This window comes from Juglans microcarpa x Juglans regia, chromosome 4D (genome assembly GCF_004785595.1).
Source record: "Juglans microcarpa x Juglans regia isolate MS1-56 chromosome 4D, Jm3101_v1.0, whole genome shotgun sequence".
Taxonomy (NCBI): domain Eukaryota; kingdom Viridiplantae; phylum Streptophyta; class Magnoliopsida; order Fagales; family Juglandaceae; genus Juglans; species Juglans microcarpa x Juglans regia.
Window position 1 is genome coordinate 31,254,223 of NC_054600.1, and position 21,368 is coordinate 31,275,590.

Here is a 21,368-nt window from a genome sequence, read left to right on the forward strand (position 1 = left end):
CCAGTACTACTAGACTATATATATATATATGTGTATATATATATTTATATATAATGCGCTCAAACAACCAACAATATTATTATTATTATATCCTCGTGATTATGATCATGCGCTGTTAATTAGGAGAAAATAAGATTAATATATGACAGTTTGTTAAAAACATAATTAATTAACGATCATTGTTTATTTTAATAGATTTCATCCATCTAATATCTTCTTATTTTAGTTACTGATCTTATAATAGGGTAATAAGAATTATAAATAGTAGCTTAATTAATTAAGAAAAGAAAAAAAAAGCATGATATCATGCATTATCTCATGTTAAGTCATAGCTAGACATGAGCTGGGAAACTCACATGCATTGCCCATTCCCAGCTCTTTGCTCATCAATGGATCGAAGTCTTGCTTAAATTAGAAGAAAAAAAATCAACCAAGCAATATGCAGATGCATTCATGATTCATATCTCTGAAGATCGATCAGTATACAGCTAGCTAGCACTTGATGAGTTCCAATAATAATATTATTATTGTACGTTGCTGGTTGGATGAATAGATTTTAATACTTTTAGGTAGAATTGAAACATACATATCTATTTAGATAATATTATATACAGTTATTTTATGCATATTTATTATAAAAAAATAATTATATTACATACAATTACTTTTGTGCACTCTATTGAAGTAGCACAACTCAATATTTATTTTGTATTAAAAAAAAGTAACGCAACCAATCATAACAGTAGAGTATTTAAAAAATACGTAAAAATCACTGTATTTAAAAATTTTGTTAAAAAAAATTATTATTATTTTTTATCTCAATCTCAAATTTATTGATTTTTTCAAATTCGAGACTTTTACGTCTTTAGTTGTGCGGGAAAAGCTGAAGGTATCACCAAATTCGTAATCTCTTATTATAAATTCATAAGCCTTGAAATTAACTCGAGGTCAAAGGTGGAAGCTGGACTCCGGGTCTGTTTGTATGTAATTTACACCGATCAGCGGTCCACACTCCGGGTCTGTTTTCGTTAACGTGGACTTTTTCCCATCACAACAGGGAATATATATATATATATATATATATAGCGTGATTTTCTTTTTCTCGGCACATATAAAACGTGATAATCGAAATAACCTATACAGGACAAGCTTAGCTACTTCCACGCCCCTATCTACCCCTAAGAAAATAGGAAGAAACGAAAGCGAAAATTCTCGGGAACCAACCACGACTCACGCTGCCACGCATGGGCTGTGGTAAGAAGCTGTACGTACATCTGCCAGAGCTCCAACAATTCAGAAGACCAATCAATTAAAAAAAATATAAATACACCTCATTTTTTACAATATATTAATAATTATATTTTAAAATAAAAAATATTTTTATAAAATATTTTAACTTTAAATTATATATTATGAAATATATTACGTAGATATTATTTATTATCATCAATCAATTAGTCAATTCATTAATTAATTAATAAAAAAAAAAGATAATACACATACAGAGAGAGATAATAGGAGATCATCACAATATCTCGTGATCCTGCATGCAGCTAATTGCACATTGACCAATAAAGAACATGAAATAACTTCACCGTATTAATTTGTTGCTACCTCCAACAGTTTTTTATTTTTTATTTCACGTGTATTCACTCCGGAATAATAATAATAATAATAATAATAATAAATTTATTTCTTATCTTTTACCATACATATTAATATGTGATTATTTTTATTATTCTATTTAAATATATCCATATTGATACGTTTAATAAAATAATAAAAATAACAAATTATATATTAATATATAGCGTAAAAATGATAAATAACATTTCTTATAATAAAAAGTCAATAAATGGTATACAACTGGAGAGCGTTTAGCTTGCAGTACTGCATATTAAAAGCATTCCGCTAATTTTTTCTTTTTAATTTTTAAATAATTGAAATGCGCGAAATTTGTCCACTTCAACTATATTCTGAAATATCTCAAGTAACTTAACAAATTAACTGGTAAATAATTTATCAAAGGAATGGATTATTTAGCCTTCCTCAAATGTTCCCAATATTAATTGAATTCCCAGTTTATCCTCAAGTATTTCTTTAGTTGAGCTCATATAAAAACTTCAGCAACCGACTTTGAACCGACCAGTCTGGAAGTTGAAAACATGATGATACGGACAGTATTACATATTTATAAGTTGTAATCTGAAAGCAAATTGACAGGGATTAAATCGTGCTGACGTGTTAAAATTCTGTTCTAATCGGTTGGGTCAATATGTTATCTAAAATCCAAAAAATTATCCATTAAAAATAAATGGATAACTTGTGGTGAGCGAAGCGTGGAGCATGATTAATGTTTTGGACGGTGAATAACTACTTATCGATAAGAAGAATTTTTCATGAATGATATAAGATAGTCGGAATGAAACAAATTGCAAATTAGGATTAGATTATGTTAATTGGTGGCTTTCAGCAATTGGCTGAGCTAGTTAATTAGTCTCCCAGAAAACAGTAATAATAATAATAATAATAACAGCGAGGATTAAATATCTACAAGCTATTTGCGAGAGAGAGTTGATGATATCAACGGCTACCTTCCATTCAAAACATGCATGCTACTCATTCCAACTAACCAACCGGTCATCGTCCCTTCCAAAGCAAAGGCTCACAAAATTGAAGACGTCCAACCCCTTAAAAACAATAAATTTAAGTATATTTTTCTAAGAGCAAATTGCCCATTTAAAAGACATGAGAAGCAAGAGTATGAAGGTTGCAGACAAGGACCACGAGGTATCTCCCCAAATAAACCGGACATCATCATCCAATTTCGACAAGGACATAGTTATAGAGCAGAGCGGATGTAAGGAGCATTTGCAAGGGTCTTAGAAGACAGTATATATAGTCTGGCTGGTAGGGAAGACGAAGATCATCGAAGATATATATTTGAATTTCGGTTTCGTTTTTGTTGTTTTTTTTTTTTTTTTTTTTGGGAAAAAAAAAAAGAACTTCCATAAAAAAATGGGGTTTGCTCCCAATAGCATAGGGAAATACAAGCTTGGCCGGACCATTGGAGAAGGTACTTTTGCCAAGGTTAAGCTAGCTATTGACAGCACCAATGGGCAGTATGTTGCGGCCAAGATCATCGATAAGAAAATGGTCACGGAAAGCGATCTCAAGTGCCAGGCAGATTTCCATATCTTTTTCTGTGTAAAGAATTCGTTGCTTTTCTTCTTTTCTCTAAATCGTCTGAGATTAATTTTTGTTTCAGGTACAAAGAGAGATAAGAACAATGAAGCTTCTGCATCACCCCAACGTCGTGCGAATACATGAGGTGTGCTTGACAGTTTCTGGAGGCATAGTAGTTCCATTTTTATTCTTTTCATTGGCTCAGGGAAGTTATACTTATTCCTGTCTCTGCGTCCAAATATCCCAACCAACCACAGGTTCTAGGCACAAAGACGAAAATTTGCATCGTAATGGAATACGTACCAGGAGGACAACTCACAGACAAGTTGGTGAGATTTGTGTGAATAATCTATACCTTCATCTGGGATCCAAACCTGATATTTGGGGCAGCTTGTTTTAGGGAAAACTCTGACTAATATTCCATGTCTTTTCACTCAGTCTTATGCCAAGAAGTTAGAGGAACGGGAAGCAAGAAAGCTTTTCCAGCAGTTGATTGATGCGGTGGACTATTGCCATCATAAAGGGGTATCTCACAGAGATCTAAAGGTCAGTGAATACAATCTTCCATTGTTCTATTATAGCCAATCTCTCTGTTACGAAAGGACGTTCTCAGAACCCTGACTGGGATTTTGGCATCCCATCTACAGCCAGATAACTTGCTTCTGGATCAAAAGGGAAATCTCAAAGTATCTGATTTTGGACTAAGTGCACTGCGGAAGGTAGCAACAGTTAAGAGCTGCAAATGCTCTTCATCTTTTCTTTTTCTTTTATACTCAGTTGAGTTATCTGAACTTGACATGTCCATTGGGTTATTGACTTGAGTCGTGATAAATCAACAGCCCGGTGACATTCTAACCACAGCTTGTGGCTCCCCAAGCTATGTAGCACCTGAGGTGAGAATCATCCCATACAACTTTTCCTTAATTCTGAAAAACAATTGCAAGATAAAACTCCGGCCTGCTTTTATACCATGGCTAAGGCTTCATTTTTTTCATGCACAGCTGCTGATGAATAAAGGTTACGATGGAGCAGTTGCTGATATTTGGTCTTGTGGAGTAATCCTGTTTGAATTACTTGCTGGTCGCCTACCCTTTGATGACAGTAACCTGATAAACTTATACAAGAAGGTAGCTTCAAAAGTCTATGTATAAATTCAGGCAAAAGTCTATGTATAAATTCAGTTTCAAACACTTATCTGATGAGTATGTTCGCATAAAGATATGCAGAGCAGACTACACATGTCCACAATGGTTTACCGAAGACCAAAAGAAACTGCTCTCCAGAATACTTGATCCAAATCCTAAAAGGGTAATAATAGCCTTAGAACTTTTGAATGTAATTTACGATTTTCAGATTCTAACAAAGAAAATGATGTCCGTATTTTCCTTTTGTTTCATGTCCACAGCGAATAACCATACCAGAGATCGTAGAAGATGAATGGTTTCAAAAGGATTATGTGCCTTCTTGTGGATATGAATGCAATGAGAAAATTCACTTGGACGATGTAAATGCTGCTTTTGATTCAATTGAGGTAAAAGATTGTTGTATTAGCAAGATATAGAGTTTCATAAATGGAACTAACGATCTGAAATTCTCAACAGGAGACTGCTACTGAGGCAAACATTCCCAAGTCCTCAAATTTCATCAATGCCTTTCAGTTGATAGCCATGTCACATGATCTCAATTTATCGGGTCTCTTTGAAGAGAAGGCAAGTCTAAAAGTCAGAACATCAGTCATTATACTAAAAACTGCTTCGTTCGTTTTTTTTAATTAAAGTGTTCTTTTTTTCCAAATGATTCAGGATGAAAATAAGCAGGTGACAAGGCTTGGATCCAAGCATACAATTCATGAAACCATGAAGAAAATTGAAGCTGCAGCAATGGATGTGAGTTTGGCGGTAGAAAGAATGAAAAACCATAAGGTACAATCTGCTTATACTCTGATTCTTCATCCCAAACAACACCCCCACCAAACAAAGAACACTTTTTTTGGCACATTTAATGACTCCTCTGCACCAAAACAGATAAAGATGCATCCAAAACAGAAGATGACTAGATGTTCTAGATCATCTCTTGACATATCGGCAGAGGTAAACAATTTTCATGTACTCTCCATGCAAGTTAAGATATCAAGGTCTCTCACCACTCCGGAAAATTCCAGGTGATTGAGGTTGCTCCCACTGATTGTGTAATAAGTATATCAAAATCTTCAGGGGAGCTTCAAGTGTACGAAGAGGTACAAAGAATATACTGCTAACATAGTTATGTCTGGATTAGTGTTTACCTACTGAGCTAATACCGCGTTGATAATCAGTTCTGCAAAAGTTTATCAAGTCTGCTGACAGAGAAATCGGAGATTTCATCACAAATTAAAGAGCCGCAGGAAGTCACAGCAAATAGCAAAAACATCCAAGAGAGTGGATGGTAAAGTTACCAAAGTGAAACCTAGTTTGCAATTGTCATTCTAGCATAAATTATCTCGGTGTCTCACTAGTAATTTTTAACTGTTGTGTGCAGCTCTGAAGATACTAATTATAAAGACCATAAAAAAGATCCCCGTGGCTATTCATCCTCGTGATGATTAGCTTGTCTATGTCTCCAACATTCTTCAGCCCAGGTTCCTGATAGATTCTCAAAGAAAGGTGTAAAGCACTTCACATAGAACCAACGACTACAAGTTAAGGTCTCAAAGGAGATACTGCCCATGGTTAAGACTTTATTATCCACCAGAAAGCCAACACTGAGATTTTCAGAGCTATTTTCTTGTTCCAAATTGTTTGTCGTTTGCTCCTTTTCCCGTCAACATCTATCACGAACATATCTTGTTCAAACATGTATACCACAGGTTGGAACTCTTAGTTTCATCCTTACTGAATGATAAATGACAGAAAAATGTAAATTTTTTGGTGCCTCCGGTTTCCCACCCTGGGCCTAGTGATTCTTTTGTCCACTGCATAGATTTATACTCAATTGAAAGGTATCAAAGCAGTAAATCATCTCCTAAGCTATTTCTGTAACACTTTTCCACAGAAGACGTTTTCATTGCTTGATATCCAGGAAGAAAAAGCATCATATTAACACATCCTATTTGAAAATTTTGACTATGCGATGAAGTCAATGGCGGAAGAACCAAAGTCTCCCTAAAAAAATTCAAAATATAATGCATATCAAGGCCTAGATCCTCAATATTTGACTCTCTGACTTGATACTCTGTGAAGCTGAAATGGACATTAACACTATTTTGAATCCAATACCACCAGATATCCTTTAAATTCATCGAACTTAAAAGTATTCATAGATACGTCAAGTTACATGATCAACTTTAGGCTGTCCATATTTGACTTCCCATAATTAATCGGATATGTCATTGGACTAGAACAATCTCCAGTGACAGCTTGCCATAGCAGATATCATTTTATCAACCATGGTTAAAGATCAGCTCTCCTGTCTATCCAGATTTCCTATATAGGACTGCAACATAAGTCCAATCAGAGCTTGGAAGAGAGAAGCCTACAAGAGACTAGTGAGAGATATAAGAAAAAAAAAATAAAGAAAACAATGATAAGAGAGGGGAGAGAGGTTCTTTCTTAGTTCTGCATAGGATCTAAACACAACACTCCTGGGAACATTAACTACAAGTTATTAGAATGTTTCCTATAACATAATACCAGTTTTTCAAGTTACAATAGATATAATTTAACAAGAAATCGGAATTTAGAAAGGAATACATAACTTTTAACGCATATCCATAGCACGTCACCTAGTGTCAAGGAGTAGGTACGTTGGGATTTCTAGAAATAGCCAAGGCCCTACCAACTTGCTCTATCTCACCGCTGGCAGCAGCATTTACTCATAAGAGTCAAAGTCAAGCCGAAGCTCTATGGAGCACATATTGGATTGCCCACGAGACCCACGCTTTTAAGCCTTATTTTTTAAAAAAACGATTCCAATTTTGGCTGGCTTTGATAATTGTTGCCATATTAAGTAGCCCAGCCAAAACGTGGCAGACAAAGTCTTTGCATTAATGGCTAAGACAGACCACAATCTGTGTTTCCCAATTGCTACAGAACTCTCACGTCTATCCTCTCATTTTTCACGTTTTGTTCCCAAAACATTAATTGGGGAAGTTTCTAACCTTGAAAAAATGCTAATTGGAACTGCTGTTGCGGCTCTATCAGAGTCTTAAACTTTACCCCGCCAATCCCAACTGCAGCAACAGCGAAAGGATTGTGGTAGGTCGACAACCAGCCTAAATTTAGTCATATCACAAGAGCACGAGTCTTAGTTATTTAGTTGAGTTGAACAAAAGCAACAGCACTAACTTTATATGCACTGCCTGTTTACTGTATTCTGGTAATGACTTAAAAGAGGCGGAATAGGCCCGAACATTTTTTTTTTTTTTATATAAGTAAAAATTTATTAATACTAATAGGCGGATGTATACAAGAGAAAACACCTAATTGGGGTGCAAAACAGATACGAGGAACAATAAACCCAACAAAGCCCTAGCCTAACAACAAACGTAGGACAGCGTTTTATTATTCAGTTTACGACTGTCTTAAATGATTATAGATTCAGGTTTATGGTGTCGAGAAAACTTGATAGTGCAACTTTCTTGGCATAATACTTCAGGGTATCATGATTGGTTTGGATGCCAACGGCCTCTGGCCTGATGGCACAAGATCCACATCTCCTCCAAAATGGAGATCACGGGTTCACCCCTCTCCCAATGTATAAAAAAAACAATTTAGGTAAAAATAAGAGGGATGAGAGGAGAAATGGTTCGGAGTTGAAACGAAGAAAACAAACAAGCCTCCTAAATATATCCAAGGGCGTGAACAGCAAGAGAGAAAAATAAAAAACCGAGGAAGAGAGCCCAGAATTTAGATATTTTTTGTTTTTTAAATAATAATCACCTATTAATTAAATAATAATAATACCTAAGGCCCACAACTATAGCCTCAAGCAGCAACCATGGAATTATGAAACTTCCCGTAATCCTAGAAAGACTAGAGGTGAAAGAAATCAAGATTTTTTTTTTTTTTTTACATAATTAATTACATGGATAATTGTTCTTCACCCAAAAATATTTCTAAAAAAATGATACAATTTCGATGCCAATTCCACGAATTTGCAACCTAAAGATAAAATGAAAATGCATATAGTTTTGTATAGATTTGATCGTCATAAGGCTTTTACATACAAGTGTAACCCCAAGGTGATTGAATGTAACAATGATTTTCTTCTGTCACAAATAAAGCCTATCAATAATATTATAATTTTTGCTTGAAAAGAACAAAAAAGTGCATACAGTTACCCATCTGTGCTGTTTTACAAGACAGGAGATTAATCATTACCCAACGTCTACAACCATAAGAATCACTTTAAACATTAAGATTTGGCAAAATAGAGGAAAATCAAGACAGTACTGAACTTTAAATTTCTCTATTTTATTCATTTTATTTCTGGATAGTACCTTGATCTGCAATTTGAAAGGTCAGATCTTGGTCCTCGAAGCTTGTAGATCTTTGGGAAAAAAAATTCCTAAACCGTAGGCAGCAGAAAAGCAAGACATGTGAGAGCAAAACACAAACAAAAAAACAAAAAACAAAAATTTGGGAGAATTCATATACTGGCGTAGGGAAAACTCAACTTTTTTGGGAGAAGCATCTAATATTACCAACCATTTGCTTCTTTGATATGGAGGTTCGGAAACCCTCATGTGTCTCGTTGAGCCCCATCCTCTAAACTCTTACATAAACCGGATGCATAGGTTCGGCCCATTTAGCATGGAGTTACGATGCATGATTCCTATGTCCACCACTAAGGTTTTCATACAAACCCCTAAACCTTTATCAAGAAATTATGAACTATTTCATCGATTAAGAAATAAAGTACAGGTATGGTTACAAATGAAAAGCTAAAACAGACCTACAACTACAAGTAAATAGGAAGCAGAAATTATGTAAATCTCCTATTCTCTGCAAATTGAAATGAAATATACACAACAAGATCTCCCAGGTGTGACAATGTTCGGTACAAAAAATATAGATGCGACATAACCCATCATCAGATCATCGACCCAAACATGTAGAGGGACTAGAGAAGAAAGTTGTCGATCATATGGAAAACCACATCAGCACCATCCGAATTCAACCAATAGCTCTTCACCTGAAAGCATAAGTAGATAATTGCTATTAAAAAAACATAGAAAACCAAGCATTTGTTATTGACCATACTTGGCCATATTTTAGATATTGCGTCTAGAGTTTATCATATTCCTGCTGCCCAAAAACTCAACTAGACCTATTCAAGGTTTAATATGAAGGTCTCACGTCCAAGGTGCGAGTGGAAAGAAAATGGAACAAAATTAGAACCAAAGCCTCTAAGAACTACTAATTTATCCATGGATATGAATTATTTTTTCTTTAGTTGAGATTAGCCCTGTTAGCATGAAGAAGAAATATGAAGCATAGAGTGCTTTAGGCACTGAGCAAGAAACATCTGTTCTTCCATTTAGATTTATTCTCTGATCTTATCTCAGTAATTGTTTTCTCATCAATCCAGGGGTGGCGGCATTCTTGAATGAAGTCTATCCGACCTGGACCAGCACTTCTCCAATCAGGCTGGCAGGCCACTCCAGCTGAGCTGGGCCACTGTGACCTTGGATGTGCTAACGATCACTGATCAGCACAGGGAATTTCTTGACTAAGAAAAAAAGGGGGTCTTTTAAACTAGGGGTCAAGCTTTTTGTGTTCAGAAAGACAGTAGTCTGATTTTGGTGGAAGAAATCAGAAGAGGTCCGTCCCAGCCATGTGGTGGGCAAAAGGAAAAGTGGAGCATGTTCCATTCTTTCACTTTCTGAAGTACGTAGAAGAGTTATGAAAGCTATTCGCTGACTTGACCAGATTGAACTAAATGCACCGCATACTTGTCCCCTGTTATGATGATAGCTAGAACATCTACTTCAGGAAGCTGGACGTGACTATGCTTGCCTGGGCACATTTACAGTTAATGAGCAAGTTTGCGAGATAAATAAGGCACATTAAAAATAACATCTAGAAAAGGAAAAAGCCCCTCAGTCAATGATATAGAAGTCAAAATGTCCTATTAAATGATTCGTAACATCACAGGGAAAGAGGAATGTCCCACCCATTTGAAAAAAAGGGCGTTTTAGAACACATGTAAAGAGCAATTAAAAGAAACTGATAAAACTTTTCAGACTAAATAACCCAATTACATATAGAACTTGCCTGAATGGTATTGTGAGCAATATATCGCTGTCTACTTTTATGAAAGCTAACGTCCACACGTTCCCAAGGTACCTGAGTGAGACCTCTGATCATCTCCTCTACATTCAGGAATGAAAGAATGCTTATAAGAACCAGAAGTGAAAGGGAAAAGATGAATAATAAAAATGGTTCTCAAAAAATCTGAGAGGTGTATGTAGTCAAACACAATGATGGTGAAATCCATAATGAGACACATAGAGAGTAGAGGTGTAACATCAAAGAGCTTATGTCCTTTTAACTCCGAATGAATATTCTTAATACTCTTTTTTTTTTTTTTTTTATAAGTAAACAATATTATTAATAAGGATAGATATAATCCAAGTACACAAGATGATATACAAGAAATGAGACCTATCTAGGTCGAAGTAGAGGAAACAAGAAAATCATGAAAATTCAGGCCTTTAAAATCTAAAGCTATGGCCCATAGAAATAAAGTATGGAAAATTAACGCTCGAAGTTCCTCAGGTTACCACTCCTTGTTTTCGAAAGTCTGATCATTACATTCTTGCCAAATGCACCACATGATGCAGCTCAGGATCATCTTCCACACCTCTTTAATTTGTGGAGCACCTCTTGGGAGAGTCTAGCTAGCCAGTAACTCAACCACTATTGCAGGCATTACAAACAAAAACTCCACCTGACTAAACACTTCAGTCCACAAGGCTCTAGCTGTCTCACAATGTAACAAGAGATGTTCTACTATCTCGCCAGATTGATTACACATACAACACCAATATAGGATGACGACCTTGTGCTTCCTCAAGTTATCGGTAGTCAAAATCTTCCCCACGAATATTGTCCAAGTAAAGAAGGCCGCTTTAGGAGGCGCCTTATTCTTCCAAATTCTCTTCCATGGAAACTGGATGTTTGGTGAAAGTGTGAGGGACTTGTAGAAAGAGCGAACCGAGAAAACACCCTTACTCGTAGGTGTCCACCATATCCTATCAGCTTGTTGTCCATTCAGCACCACAGAATATAATAAACTAAAGAAAACCTCAAAGCTGTACACTTCCCAATCTTGCGCCGCTCTACTAAACGTAACAGTCCAGACTTGGTCCCCTGATCAAAGCATGAGGTCCGCTACTAAGGCTTCTTGATCACGTGCCACTTGGAATATGGCTGGAAAAGAGTCCTTTAAGGCCTCGTCCCGACACCATTTGTCCCTCCAAAACATTATCCTTGAACCCTCGCCCAATATTAATTTGGAATGGCGGTTAAACACCCCCCACCCACGCCTGATGTGCTTCCAAACCCCCACTCCATTAGCCCCACTTACCTCACCGGTACACCAACCACCCCACAAGCTTCCATATTTGCAATCAACCACCAATTTCTATAGGACTTCTGGTTCCATGTTATACTTCCATAACCACTTCCCTAGTAGGGCCTGATTAAATGTTCTCAGATGTTTTATGCCCAACCCACCTGACAAGATCGGCCTACACACCTTATCCCAATTGACTAGGTGGTATTTGAATTTGTCCCCCAACCCACTCCATAAGAAGTCCTGGTATAGTTTTTCAATTCGAGCCACCACACTAGCTAAAATAGGGAACAAAGACAAGAAGTATGTAGGTAAGTTAGAAAGGGTACTCTTAATAAGAGTTAACCGACCACCCTTTGACAAGTACAATCTCTTCCACCCTGTCAGTTTCCTTCCTATCTTCTCGATGACTGTATTCCAAATGGATGAAGCCCGTGAAGTAGCTCCCAAAGGTAAACGCAAATAAGTCATGGGGAGAGAGGCTACCTTACACCCAAGTATGCTAGTTAGCTGCCGAGTATTGCTGACATTCCCCACTGGCACTAACTCTTAACATATCGAATTTCACTTTCAAGCCTGATGCTGCTTCGAAGCATAATAAAAGTGCCTTCATTACCTTCAACTGGTTTTGATCTGCCTCACAGAATAATAGTGTATCATTTGCAAAAAGTAAATAAGACAAATAAATAATGCCCCCGATTGGGGTCACCAACAGAGAAACCAGCCACAAACCCATTTGTAACCACCGCCAAAATCATCCAATTGAGGGCCTCCATGATAATCACAAATAAGAATGGGGTGAGTGGATCACCTTGCCTTAAGCCACGACAACTACTGAAAAAACCAATGGGGCTGCCATTAATCAAGATTGAAAACTTTGTTATTGTGATGCACCAATTTATCCACTTTCTCCATGTCTCCCCGAAACCACATCTCTCCAGCAAATAAAGAAGGAAATCCTAGTTTACATGATCGTATGCATTCCCCAAGTCTAATTTGCAAATAATCCCAGGGGAACCATGCAGGCCTTCATTCGCAATAAGGATTGAATCAAGGATTTGGCGACCCCGAACAGATGCATTTTGCTTCATTATGATCTTCCCCAACACCTCCCCTAATTAGTTCGCGAGCATCTTGGAAATAATTTTGTATACACCATTAACGAGGCTAATGGGCCTAAAATCCTTAAACCTTTGATGCTCCAATCTTCTTCGGGATTAGTGCAATAAAAGTGGCGTTTAAGCTTTTCTCAAGCTTCCCAGCCAAGAACAATTCTTGGAACACATTCATGATATCCACTTTTACTACATCCCAGCATATCTGGAAAAAGTCCAAGGAGAAGCCATCTGGTGCTCTATCTTTAGCCATGCGTCTTACTACATCATATACCTCCGCTTCCTCTAACGGACGCTCCAACCATGATGCGGTATGTAGCTCAATAGAGTAACCAAGTCCATCAAGCTTAGGCCTCCACCCCTCTCGTTCTGTCAGCAGCTGTTCAAAGAAATCCACCACATGATCTCAAATCACTAGAGCCTCCCTGCACTCAACACCATTGATGTTCAGCATTTCAATAGTATTATGTCTTCTATGAGAGTTAGCCACTCTATGAAAAAACTTTGTGCTTCGATCCCCCTCTTTCAATCACAATACTCTTGACTTCTGACGCCATGAAATCTCCTCTTAAGAGATAATATTCACTCCAACTAAGAGGCTAACTCTGTCTTCCGCTCTACTTCTTCAGGAGAGAGAGCTCTATCCTCAACTACTCTCTCAAACTGTTGAAGCTCCTCAACCAAGGTTTTCTTTTGCTCCCCTATGTCTCCTAAGGATAGAGAATTCCAAAGCTTAAGGTCATGCTTCAAAGCTTTCAATTTGCCGGCTAGAATGTAGGAAGGGTTACCTTCAAATTAATACGATGACCACTATTGCCTAACCCTTTCCACAAAACCTTCACTTTTACGCCACATATTCTCAAACTTAAAATAGCGACAACCACCTTGGATTCCACCACAATCCAGCAAGATTGGAAAATGATCTGAGCAAAGGCGAGACAACCTTTTTTGACACACCTCTGGAAAATGCTCTTCCCACTCTGGGGAGATTAGAAATCTATCCAGCCAGGACCATGTCTCATTATTAGACCAAGTAAAAGAACCTCCCATGAGAGGAAATCCAACAAATTTAAGTCAAAGATACAATCTGAAAAATCTGTCATTGTTGGGCGCATCCTACTGTCTCCAGATCTTTCACTAGGGAATCTAATGATTTTGAAGTCTCCACCTATGCACCAGGGGAGATTCCACCAGCTATGTAACCCGGCAAGTTCCTCCCATAAAAGTCTTCGATCATTGTCTACATTCGGCCCATATAAACATGCAAACATCCACAAAAAGTTATCGTCCACACTCTTAAATGAGCAAGCCATTGAATACTCCCCCACAAAATCCTCTATTTTCTCCACAACTCGTTTATCCCACATCACTAAAATACCACCCGACGCCCCATTTGATGCAAGGTAAACCCAATCTGCGTAAGTGCAACTCCAAACACGTTGCACTATTCTCCTAGAAACCAGTTTCAACTTGATTTCTTGTAAACATATTATGTCCGCCCTCCATTCCCGAAGCAAATTTTTTATATGAAGTCGCTTATTTGCCTCATTCAACCCTCAAACATTCCAAGACACAATTTTCGGCTTCATAAAGGAGAGACTAGCGTCTTCCCTTTAGATCTAACCCAGCTAGAGCTGCCCTCATAATTCAACGACCAATCGAGTCGCTTAAGCTCCCGTTGTTTCTTAGAACCAGATTTCTTGGACTGTGAGTGAGTCACTTCAATGGCAGTAAGAAGGGCCATAAACTGTTCCTCAAAACCCACACACTTCATACCCACACAAAATTGGAGTTCCTTTACCTTGCAGAGGACCCAATCTGACACACTGAATTCATCCGGTAACATACGACTCAGAGGAGTGGGCTCCCCATCACCAGGGACCCACTACAATGCAGACATCCCATTCTCCTCCCCAAATAGGTTTTCGCTCTCCCCAATCTGACAAACTGAATAATCTTAATACTGTATTTCTACAGCAATTAAATTCAAGGTACCTTGTGTATCTCTTCTCTAGTGGAGTCTTTTGAGTTCAAGTAATCCTACTTTATGTAATTTTTGAACTATATGAAGGTCTAGCTTTTGATTTCGGACGTCTAGAGTCAGGGAGTTAAAGTCTGATCCTCACTTCTTTTCAAGAAATTTAAGATCATCATTCTTTAAGATCATATGTGCTAAGAATTCAGTCCCTCAAGTCCTACTTAAAGCTAAAGCCCCTACCTGGTCAATGTTTCCTGAGAAAGAAATATATATTAACTTAATTAAAGAACTGAATTTAAGCCCTTTCCTCTGTCTATTTCCCTTGCTAATGGCTAATCAATTGATACTCTCTTCCCAACACAATCACTTCATAAGAAAAAAAAGCTTACCCTTCTCCGTGAATGCATCTTTATAAGCTATAATGAAAACTGATAGGAAGTTAAATTAAACTCATTCCAGAACAGCAACAGCAACACAGTCTCAACCTTAGCACTGCAGCACAATCTCTTTCCTTGAAAATAGTTTTAAAAAAATGTAAGAGAAAAATAAAACTTTGCTTCTTTCTACTGTTGTTTTACTCTCTTTTTCCCCAAATGCACTGTTTTCTTTTCACTACCATTTTCACATCTAATGGGGGGTGTATGTGTTTTAATGTTTCACATCCCATGATCTCTATCTCCAAGAGAAACCAACCAAGAAAAGCAGAAAAGGCTTCAAATTTTAAGCATTACTCGTCAGAAAAGTAGAATGTTATGCCAAACACTGAAAGCATTGAGAAAGAGGGAAGTTCTACAAACCTTCCAAGTCAGTTTGTTGGTCTCCAACAGCTAAAGAATCTTTGTTATGAATGTTGTTCATAGGTTCTCGGTCAACATATACGATATGTGGATATCTCTCATCCGTTACGAGAAGATTTGACTGGAAAGAAAAGAACATTACAATGAAATTTTTTTTATCATATAAGACGTACTTTTTTATATGCATATATAAGAACAAAACTGAACCTGACCTTTGGAAGTTCATGCTGACGCCGGATCGATGATGTTCTCCAGCCAACCATATCTTCATGATAAGTGAAGAGAAAAAACATAAGATCGTACAAACAGAAAAGACATGAGCTTATGTTTAAACGAGACATTCAAACTCCAAATGCTATCAAAGTATTATAGAGGATACGGTCATAATTTGCATTTGCATATGCCACACGGCGTTTGAAAGCACGCAAAGCTGATCTGCACAGGTCATTGGTCATATATTACCATAATTGTAACAATTAGAAGATAAAGTTATTTGGGGAATGTATCAGTGTTATGGATGAAATAACACTAACATGAACTTTAGGTCCTCAGAGTCATTAACCATTCGAAGGAGAAGAGGAGGTTTTCCGTCATCATTGTCAGTAAGGAAGAGATGCTTCCCAGACCTCCCAGCAACCAAGTGTGCAGTTTGGGATGCTCTTCTCTCGAGAAAAGGAAGACCACAGAGAAATGGGAGCTGTAAAAAAAATAAATAAATAACATGAGAACAAAAGACGAGGATCAATGTACCGACACCTGTAATCAGCACAAATCTGATACCCTTTTTTATTTGTAAGATAAACTTTATTAATGAGCAAAAAGGCACAATCCAAGTACATGAGGAGTACACACCATGAACTATTTAATACAGAGATAAACCAGAACAAATTGAGATTGATAGTATTGTCACAGCAGACTAGCATGGAAATAAACGAATTGAAACGTCATCAAGGTGAAATCCAAATAGCAATCTCAATGGGCTTCATTTACATCATATCAATGGTCACAACAAGCGTGTATTTACTTTCTTCTAAAGAATTTGTACCGAATACAATCTCCACATATCCACAACCGTCTATGACTTTTCTCTTAATTTTTTGTACATATTCCCATGTGTCAAAAGTCAAATTGTCATTACATGACCAACAGGTATGTATGCACGTACGTGTGTAGGTATGTGTAGATATATAATGGTGCACAAACTGCCTATAAGCATGCTGAACCTGCCTGATTATGTCCCCTGGAACCAAGATGAGGTGTTGCAAATGTTATAAAGTTCATGGGTTTCAATCCAGCAATTTTAGCTTCATGAGGTTGCCCGATGCCTTGCACCATATAATTCTTGTGCTCTTCACTTGAAGAATGTCCAGTAAGACCCGCAGGTTCCAGTTTTATAGAATGATCATACAGCCTCCCAATGGCATACCTTGCAATAAGGCCCCCTAAAGAGTGTGCCACGAAAGAGATTTTCTGCACCTCAGGCCTACGCCTCACAACAGCCAACACCTGCATCAGATGATTATCTATAACTCAAGATTCTTGTGGTAAAGATATATCTAATTTAGTAATTATTATAAATAGCCAAAACAACAATAATAACAACAGCAATAGAAACAACCCAGGAAAGTTCAGGTAAGAAAAGTTCAGTATATCAATTATGCCTTGATTATGAGGTCATAATGTTATTACCAAATACCTCTTCAGCTAGCCTCTCACCCGTCAGGTCAACTCCATCAAATGTCAATTTCGAGGAATTACATTCACTGCCTGCTTGAAAGATATCAAATTGAAACCACTTATGTTTCAGGTCAATGCATTAAGTACATAAATACAGCCCTTGGAAGGCACTAAAGAAGACAATAACTTGCAAACTTCGGAAAGCTTTAAAATGAACAAATTTTACATAATTTTAAAGTGAAACCAAAAAGTAACTGGGGAGCATAAGGATCTAAATTAACTCTTAACAATCACGAGAAAAAACTAGATGAGTCTGTTTCATTTATGAAGTAACTAGCCACTTAGACTTCATCCTATATCCAACTTAAGCCTCATTTGATGAGTTTAGATTAAAGTTAAAAAGTTGAAGAAAATATTGTTAGAAAATATTTTTTTAATATTATTTTTGTTTTGGGATTTGAAAAAGTTGTATTATTTATTTTATTTTGTGTGGAAATTTGGAAAAGTTGTAATGATGAGATGAGAGGTTTTCAAAGTTTTGGGTTTTAGTCTTGAAAGCAAACCAGGCCTTAATTTAAATTTTCAAGACTTTGGATAGGCTATTTTTTTCTCTTTTTTTAGAATATTTGCATTAGCTTGTCCATGAATCTTAAGTTAATTGTCAAATTTCTTTACAAATTTGACACAATTATTATAAATTTAAAGTTTTTCCAACACCAAGTTTTCCAGGATTTTGTTGAATTCAACCAAATTCTGAACCTATTACCTATTAATTTTGACTCCATTCAAATCAAACTAGGCTCCATACAAGACAGGTTTAAAAGATAAAATTAAGAGAAATTCTGATTGACAAAGTGCTCCAAGGTTGTTACTTTTTGGATTACTTGTTCATTCTCCTCCTCTTTGGTTTCTTGAACATATATCCGTGGTTTTTAATTGGTATGTTCAACATATATCCGTGTCAGTATACTTCATATAAAAATCAGCAAAAACTAGAAACTCCAACAGAACATATCATGTCATCCCCTCAAATTGCATGTTTGTTCCACTCTGTAAAGTTTGTGTGATAGTAAGTAGAATGCAGCACGGAAGCCTTGATCATGCCAGGTCAATACGCAAAGTGCAAACTGAGATACACAATTCTAAAGCAAAGTTGCATAAAACATCATGGAGGAAAAAAATATTTCATAATTTTGGAGCTCGTGTTCAGCACATTGCAGTTTAACAATTAAAAACTTCTTTTTGATAGGACAATTGAAAAAAATTTACCACCATGGTCAAAGCCATGTCTGCTCGTGGAACAATACACATACAGATAGCCGGATAAAATAAAAATTTCACAGAACGATATTGAAATGAAAAGCTATTCTCATCAGCATCTATCAGCTACATATTGTGAGTCGAATAAAAACTCAGATATTTATTCAACATCCTATTTGATTTGAAAAAGGCTTTAATGTGCAGGTAAAGAAGGATCTACTTGTGAAGGAGAGAACTCACGGTGCACAATTACTTTATCAGGAAGCTTCTTCACAAACTGCTCTGCAGCATATCCCCAATCCGCGGCACTGAGAACACAGAAAATCTGTATTGAACTATTGGCAAACAGAAATTCTTTTTGCAAAGTAACCATTACCTAATAGAAAAAAGAATAATCATTCATATGAAAATCAGATCTGAGGTGGATGATTGGTGGGATCAGGAAGACATAGAAGGGCTCAGACTAAAAGATTAACCCAGAAGTATGTACCATTGCAAACAAAATTATTGAGAGTGAACTAAGGACAGGTTAAGTGCATCAACGAACCGAAGCTACTTACTCAAAGAAGACATAACAGATGAGAGATATGCAACAACTTTGAATCAGTAAGTCTAGCAGGCACACCTGTCCGGTAATATATCTCTATATTTGCAAACATGTGTCAGGTTTGTCCGATTTACTGACTTTGAAAACTTATATAACCAGATCCTTGACAATGTTAGGTATATACTGCACACCTACTATATGGAAAATCTTCAGCATCAGCGACAGAATTATCCCATTGGAACAGAAACAATAAAATTTTAAAGAAAAACAACATTGTCTGTCCCAAAAACTTCAAAAATAAACTTGTTTTCTCAAGCTGATATCTCTTTCTTTGGTAATTTATACACGCACCGATTAGGTGTTGAATCTGATCCTAACCCTCTATTGCATTCTTATGGGAGAAGGAGGTGTCATTTGTGCTAAAACTCATTGTTCTCTCAACCTGAATTTATGCTTAATCAACTGGATAAAGTTTTAGTGATTCAGTTTAAGTTATCACATATGATTATTTTAGCCTTCATCCATTAGAGTATGATTCTCCTAAAATTTATCGAGAAGACAATGAATTGCTAAGCAAATCAGAGAGCTTAATAGTTAATGGTGATGTCTTGCCATAGATAGTTTTAGCGAACTGGCCAATTTCAACTAATGAAAGGAAGATATAATAGACATGAAGTTTTTCCAACATTTGTTTGAAGAAATTTTAAAGACTCCAAGAAAGTGAACCAATGACAATATTGCACACATTGGAGATTAGACCAGAGAGGCAATTAGTTCACATTGCTCTACACATTTTTGTGGCAGAGGTTCCTCTTCTGGCCAAAGGCTTTAGCTTGGGAGTAGTAAGTCTACTTCACTTTTAGTCTTAACCGATTCAGAGTTGTACTTTGGCTATACTCATTTTCTTAAATTTTTCTTTCTGCTTTTTTCTACTAAAAAACAAATCTCCCTCCCACATTCAGTATTTATCTCCCATGAATAATAAGTGAATAAAAGCAGGATGCAACTAATAACTATTATTAATTAACAAGCAACTTTGAGGCAGCACTCGAAATCTAAGACATCACACCTTTATGATGAAAGAATACAAGAACCATTATTGCAATGTACGAATTCTCTATTGACTACCCCCCTCCTCCCCTCTGGGGGCTCAAATTCATAGAGTGGCTTCAGTTTTAGGGCTCCATATACCTTAAAGGATTTCCAGGGTCTTCTCCTACCAGCCAACAAAGTGCTACGCAAGTTAATTTCGATTTCACCGTAAAATTGTGTCGTATAACTAAGTTTAAGCTCCAGATTTTTCTAATTCCCAGTTTTGCCCATTAGCCACACAATTAAGCTCTAAAATGAACCTCCAATCACTAGAACTGCATAAAGCACCAAAATTTGTTGGTACTCAGGGCAACTCCTCCATGTCACACACACGAACAGACTCACACACACATTCATGTCCCATATGCTTCGTTAGCCCGATCAAGCAATCTTACAACCAATAAAGCATACAGATCTTCAATGCTTCAAAAACTTAACCTTACTATGAATCAATAATCGTTTATCCATATACCTTCCAACAAGGCCATTAACCATGATGACAAGGTGGTCCGGGACTGCCCTCTGCGTGGCATCGAAAACATCCACGCCGCCACTATCGGCCTCAAACTTAAGCACGTCCTTTCCCTGGTTGCTCCTAAAGCATCCTCCACCCTTCTTGCTCAACCATTCCATCCTGATCGAGCTAGCGGGAAGCGCGTGCAGCTCCGTCAGCGGCCTCGGAGTCAAAAATCGGAACCCTAAGTTGAAGAAGGCAAAGAATTCACGGCGTATCGGGTTATGCGACAAGGGTCCAGAGGATGACGACGAAAGCGATGATAATGACGAAAAGGACGTGGTTCGGAGTGGGGGAGCGGCGGCGATCATGGAACAGACAATGAAATGAATGTAATTGTAAGGGAAGAAGGATGAGTAGGAAGGAAGGAATGAATGAGAGATGGTGGAGAATGGACGAAGAAGCAAGCCAGGAGGAAGTTTCTCTGGGAGTTGCAAAAGCTACAGTAATTGAAGGCGGAAGCGAACACGAAGAAGAGAGAACCTTCTACTTTCGTTGGCTTTCGACATCGACGGTTAGTTTTCCTCTAAACTGGTCCCGTTGGGAGTTTTGAGTTTTCAGCCAACCATTAGCCTTCATCACACAGCACACGTGTCCTTAATCATAATAGGACTTGATTATTTTATAGAATAATCCTGGACTCACC

General features: G+C 37.1%; 2 protein-coding genes across 2 annotated transcripts; one reads left to right on the forward strand and one right to left on the reverse strand.

The window, feature by feature from the left end:
- The first annotated feature begins 2,639 nt into the window (after nt 1-2,639).
- Nucleotides 2,640-6,097, forward strand: LOC121261000 (CBL-interacting serine/threonine-protein kinase 21). Its single transcript, XM_041163130.1, has 15 exons — nt 2,640-3,183; nt 3,269-3,331; nt 3,444-3,515; nt 3,625-3,732; nt 3,834-3,905; nt 4,026-4,079; nt 4,188-4,313; nt 4,405-4,494; nt 4,592-4,717; nt 4,788-4,895; nt 4,989-5,108; nt 5,211-5,276; nt 5,348-5,422; nt 5,501-5,610; nt 5,704-6,097. The coding sequence occupies exons 1-15, from the start codon at nt 3,019-3,021 to the stop codon at nt 5,762-5,764; spliced, it is 1,416 nt and encodes a 471-aa protein (XP_041019064.1). The 5' UTR covers nt 2,640-3,018; the 3' UTR covers nt 5,765-6,097.
- A 2,952-nt stretch (nt 6,098-9,049) lies between these two features.
- Nucleotides 9,050-21,239, reverse strand: LOC121261001. Its single transcript, XM_041163131.1, has 10 exons — nt 20,681-21,239; nt 18,810-18,877; nt 17,329-17,399; nt 16,860-17,138; nt 16,166-16,329; nt 16,012-16,067; nt 15,845-15,897; nt 15,633-15,753; nt 10,440-10,537; nt 9,050-9,357 (listed from the first exon to the last, which is right to left on the reverse strand). The coding sequence occupies exons 1-10, from the start codon at nt 21,031-21,033 to the stop codon at nt 9,286-9,288; spliced, it is 1,335 nt and encodes a 444-aa protein (XP_041019065.1). The 5' UTR covers nt 21,034-21,239; the 3' UTR covers nt 9,050-9,285.
- Between the last annotated feature and the right edge of the window lie 129 nt (nt 21,240-21,368).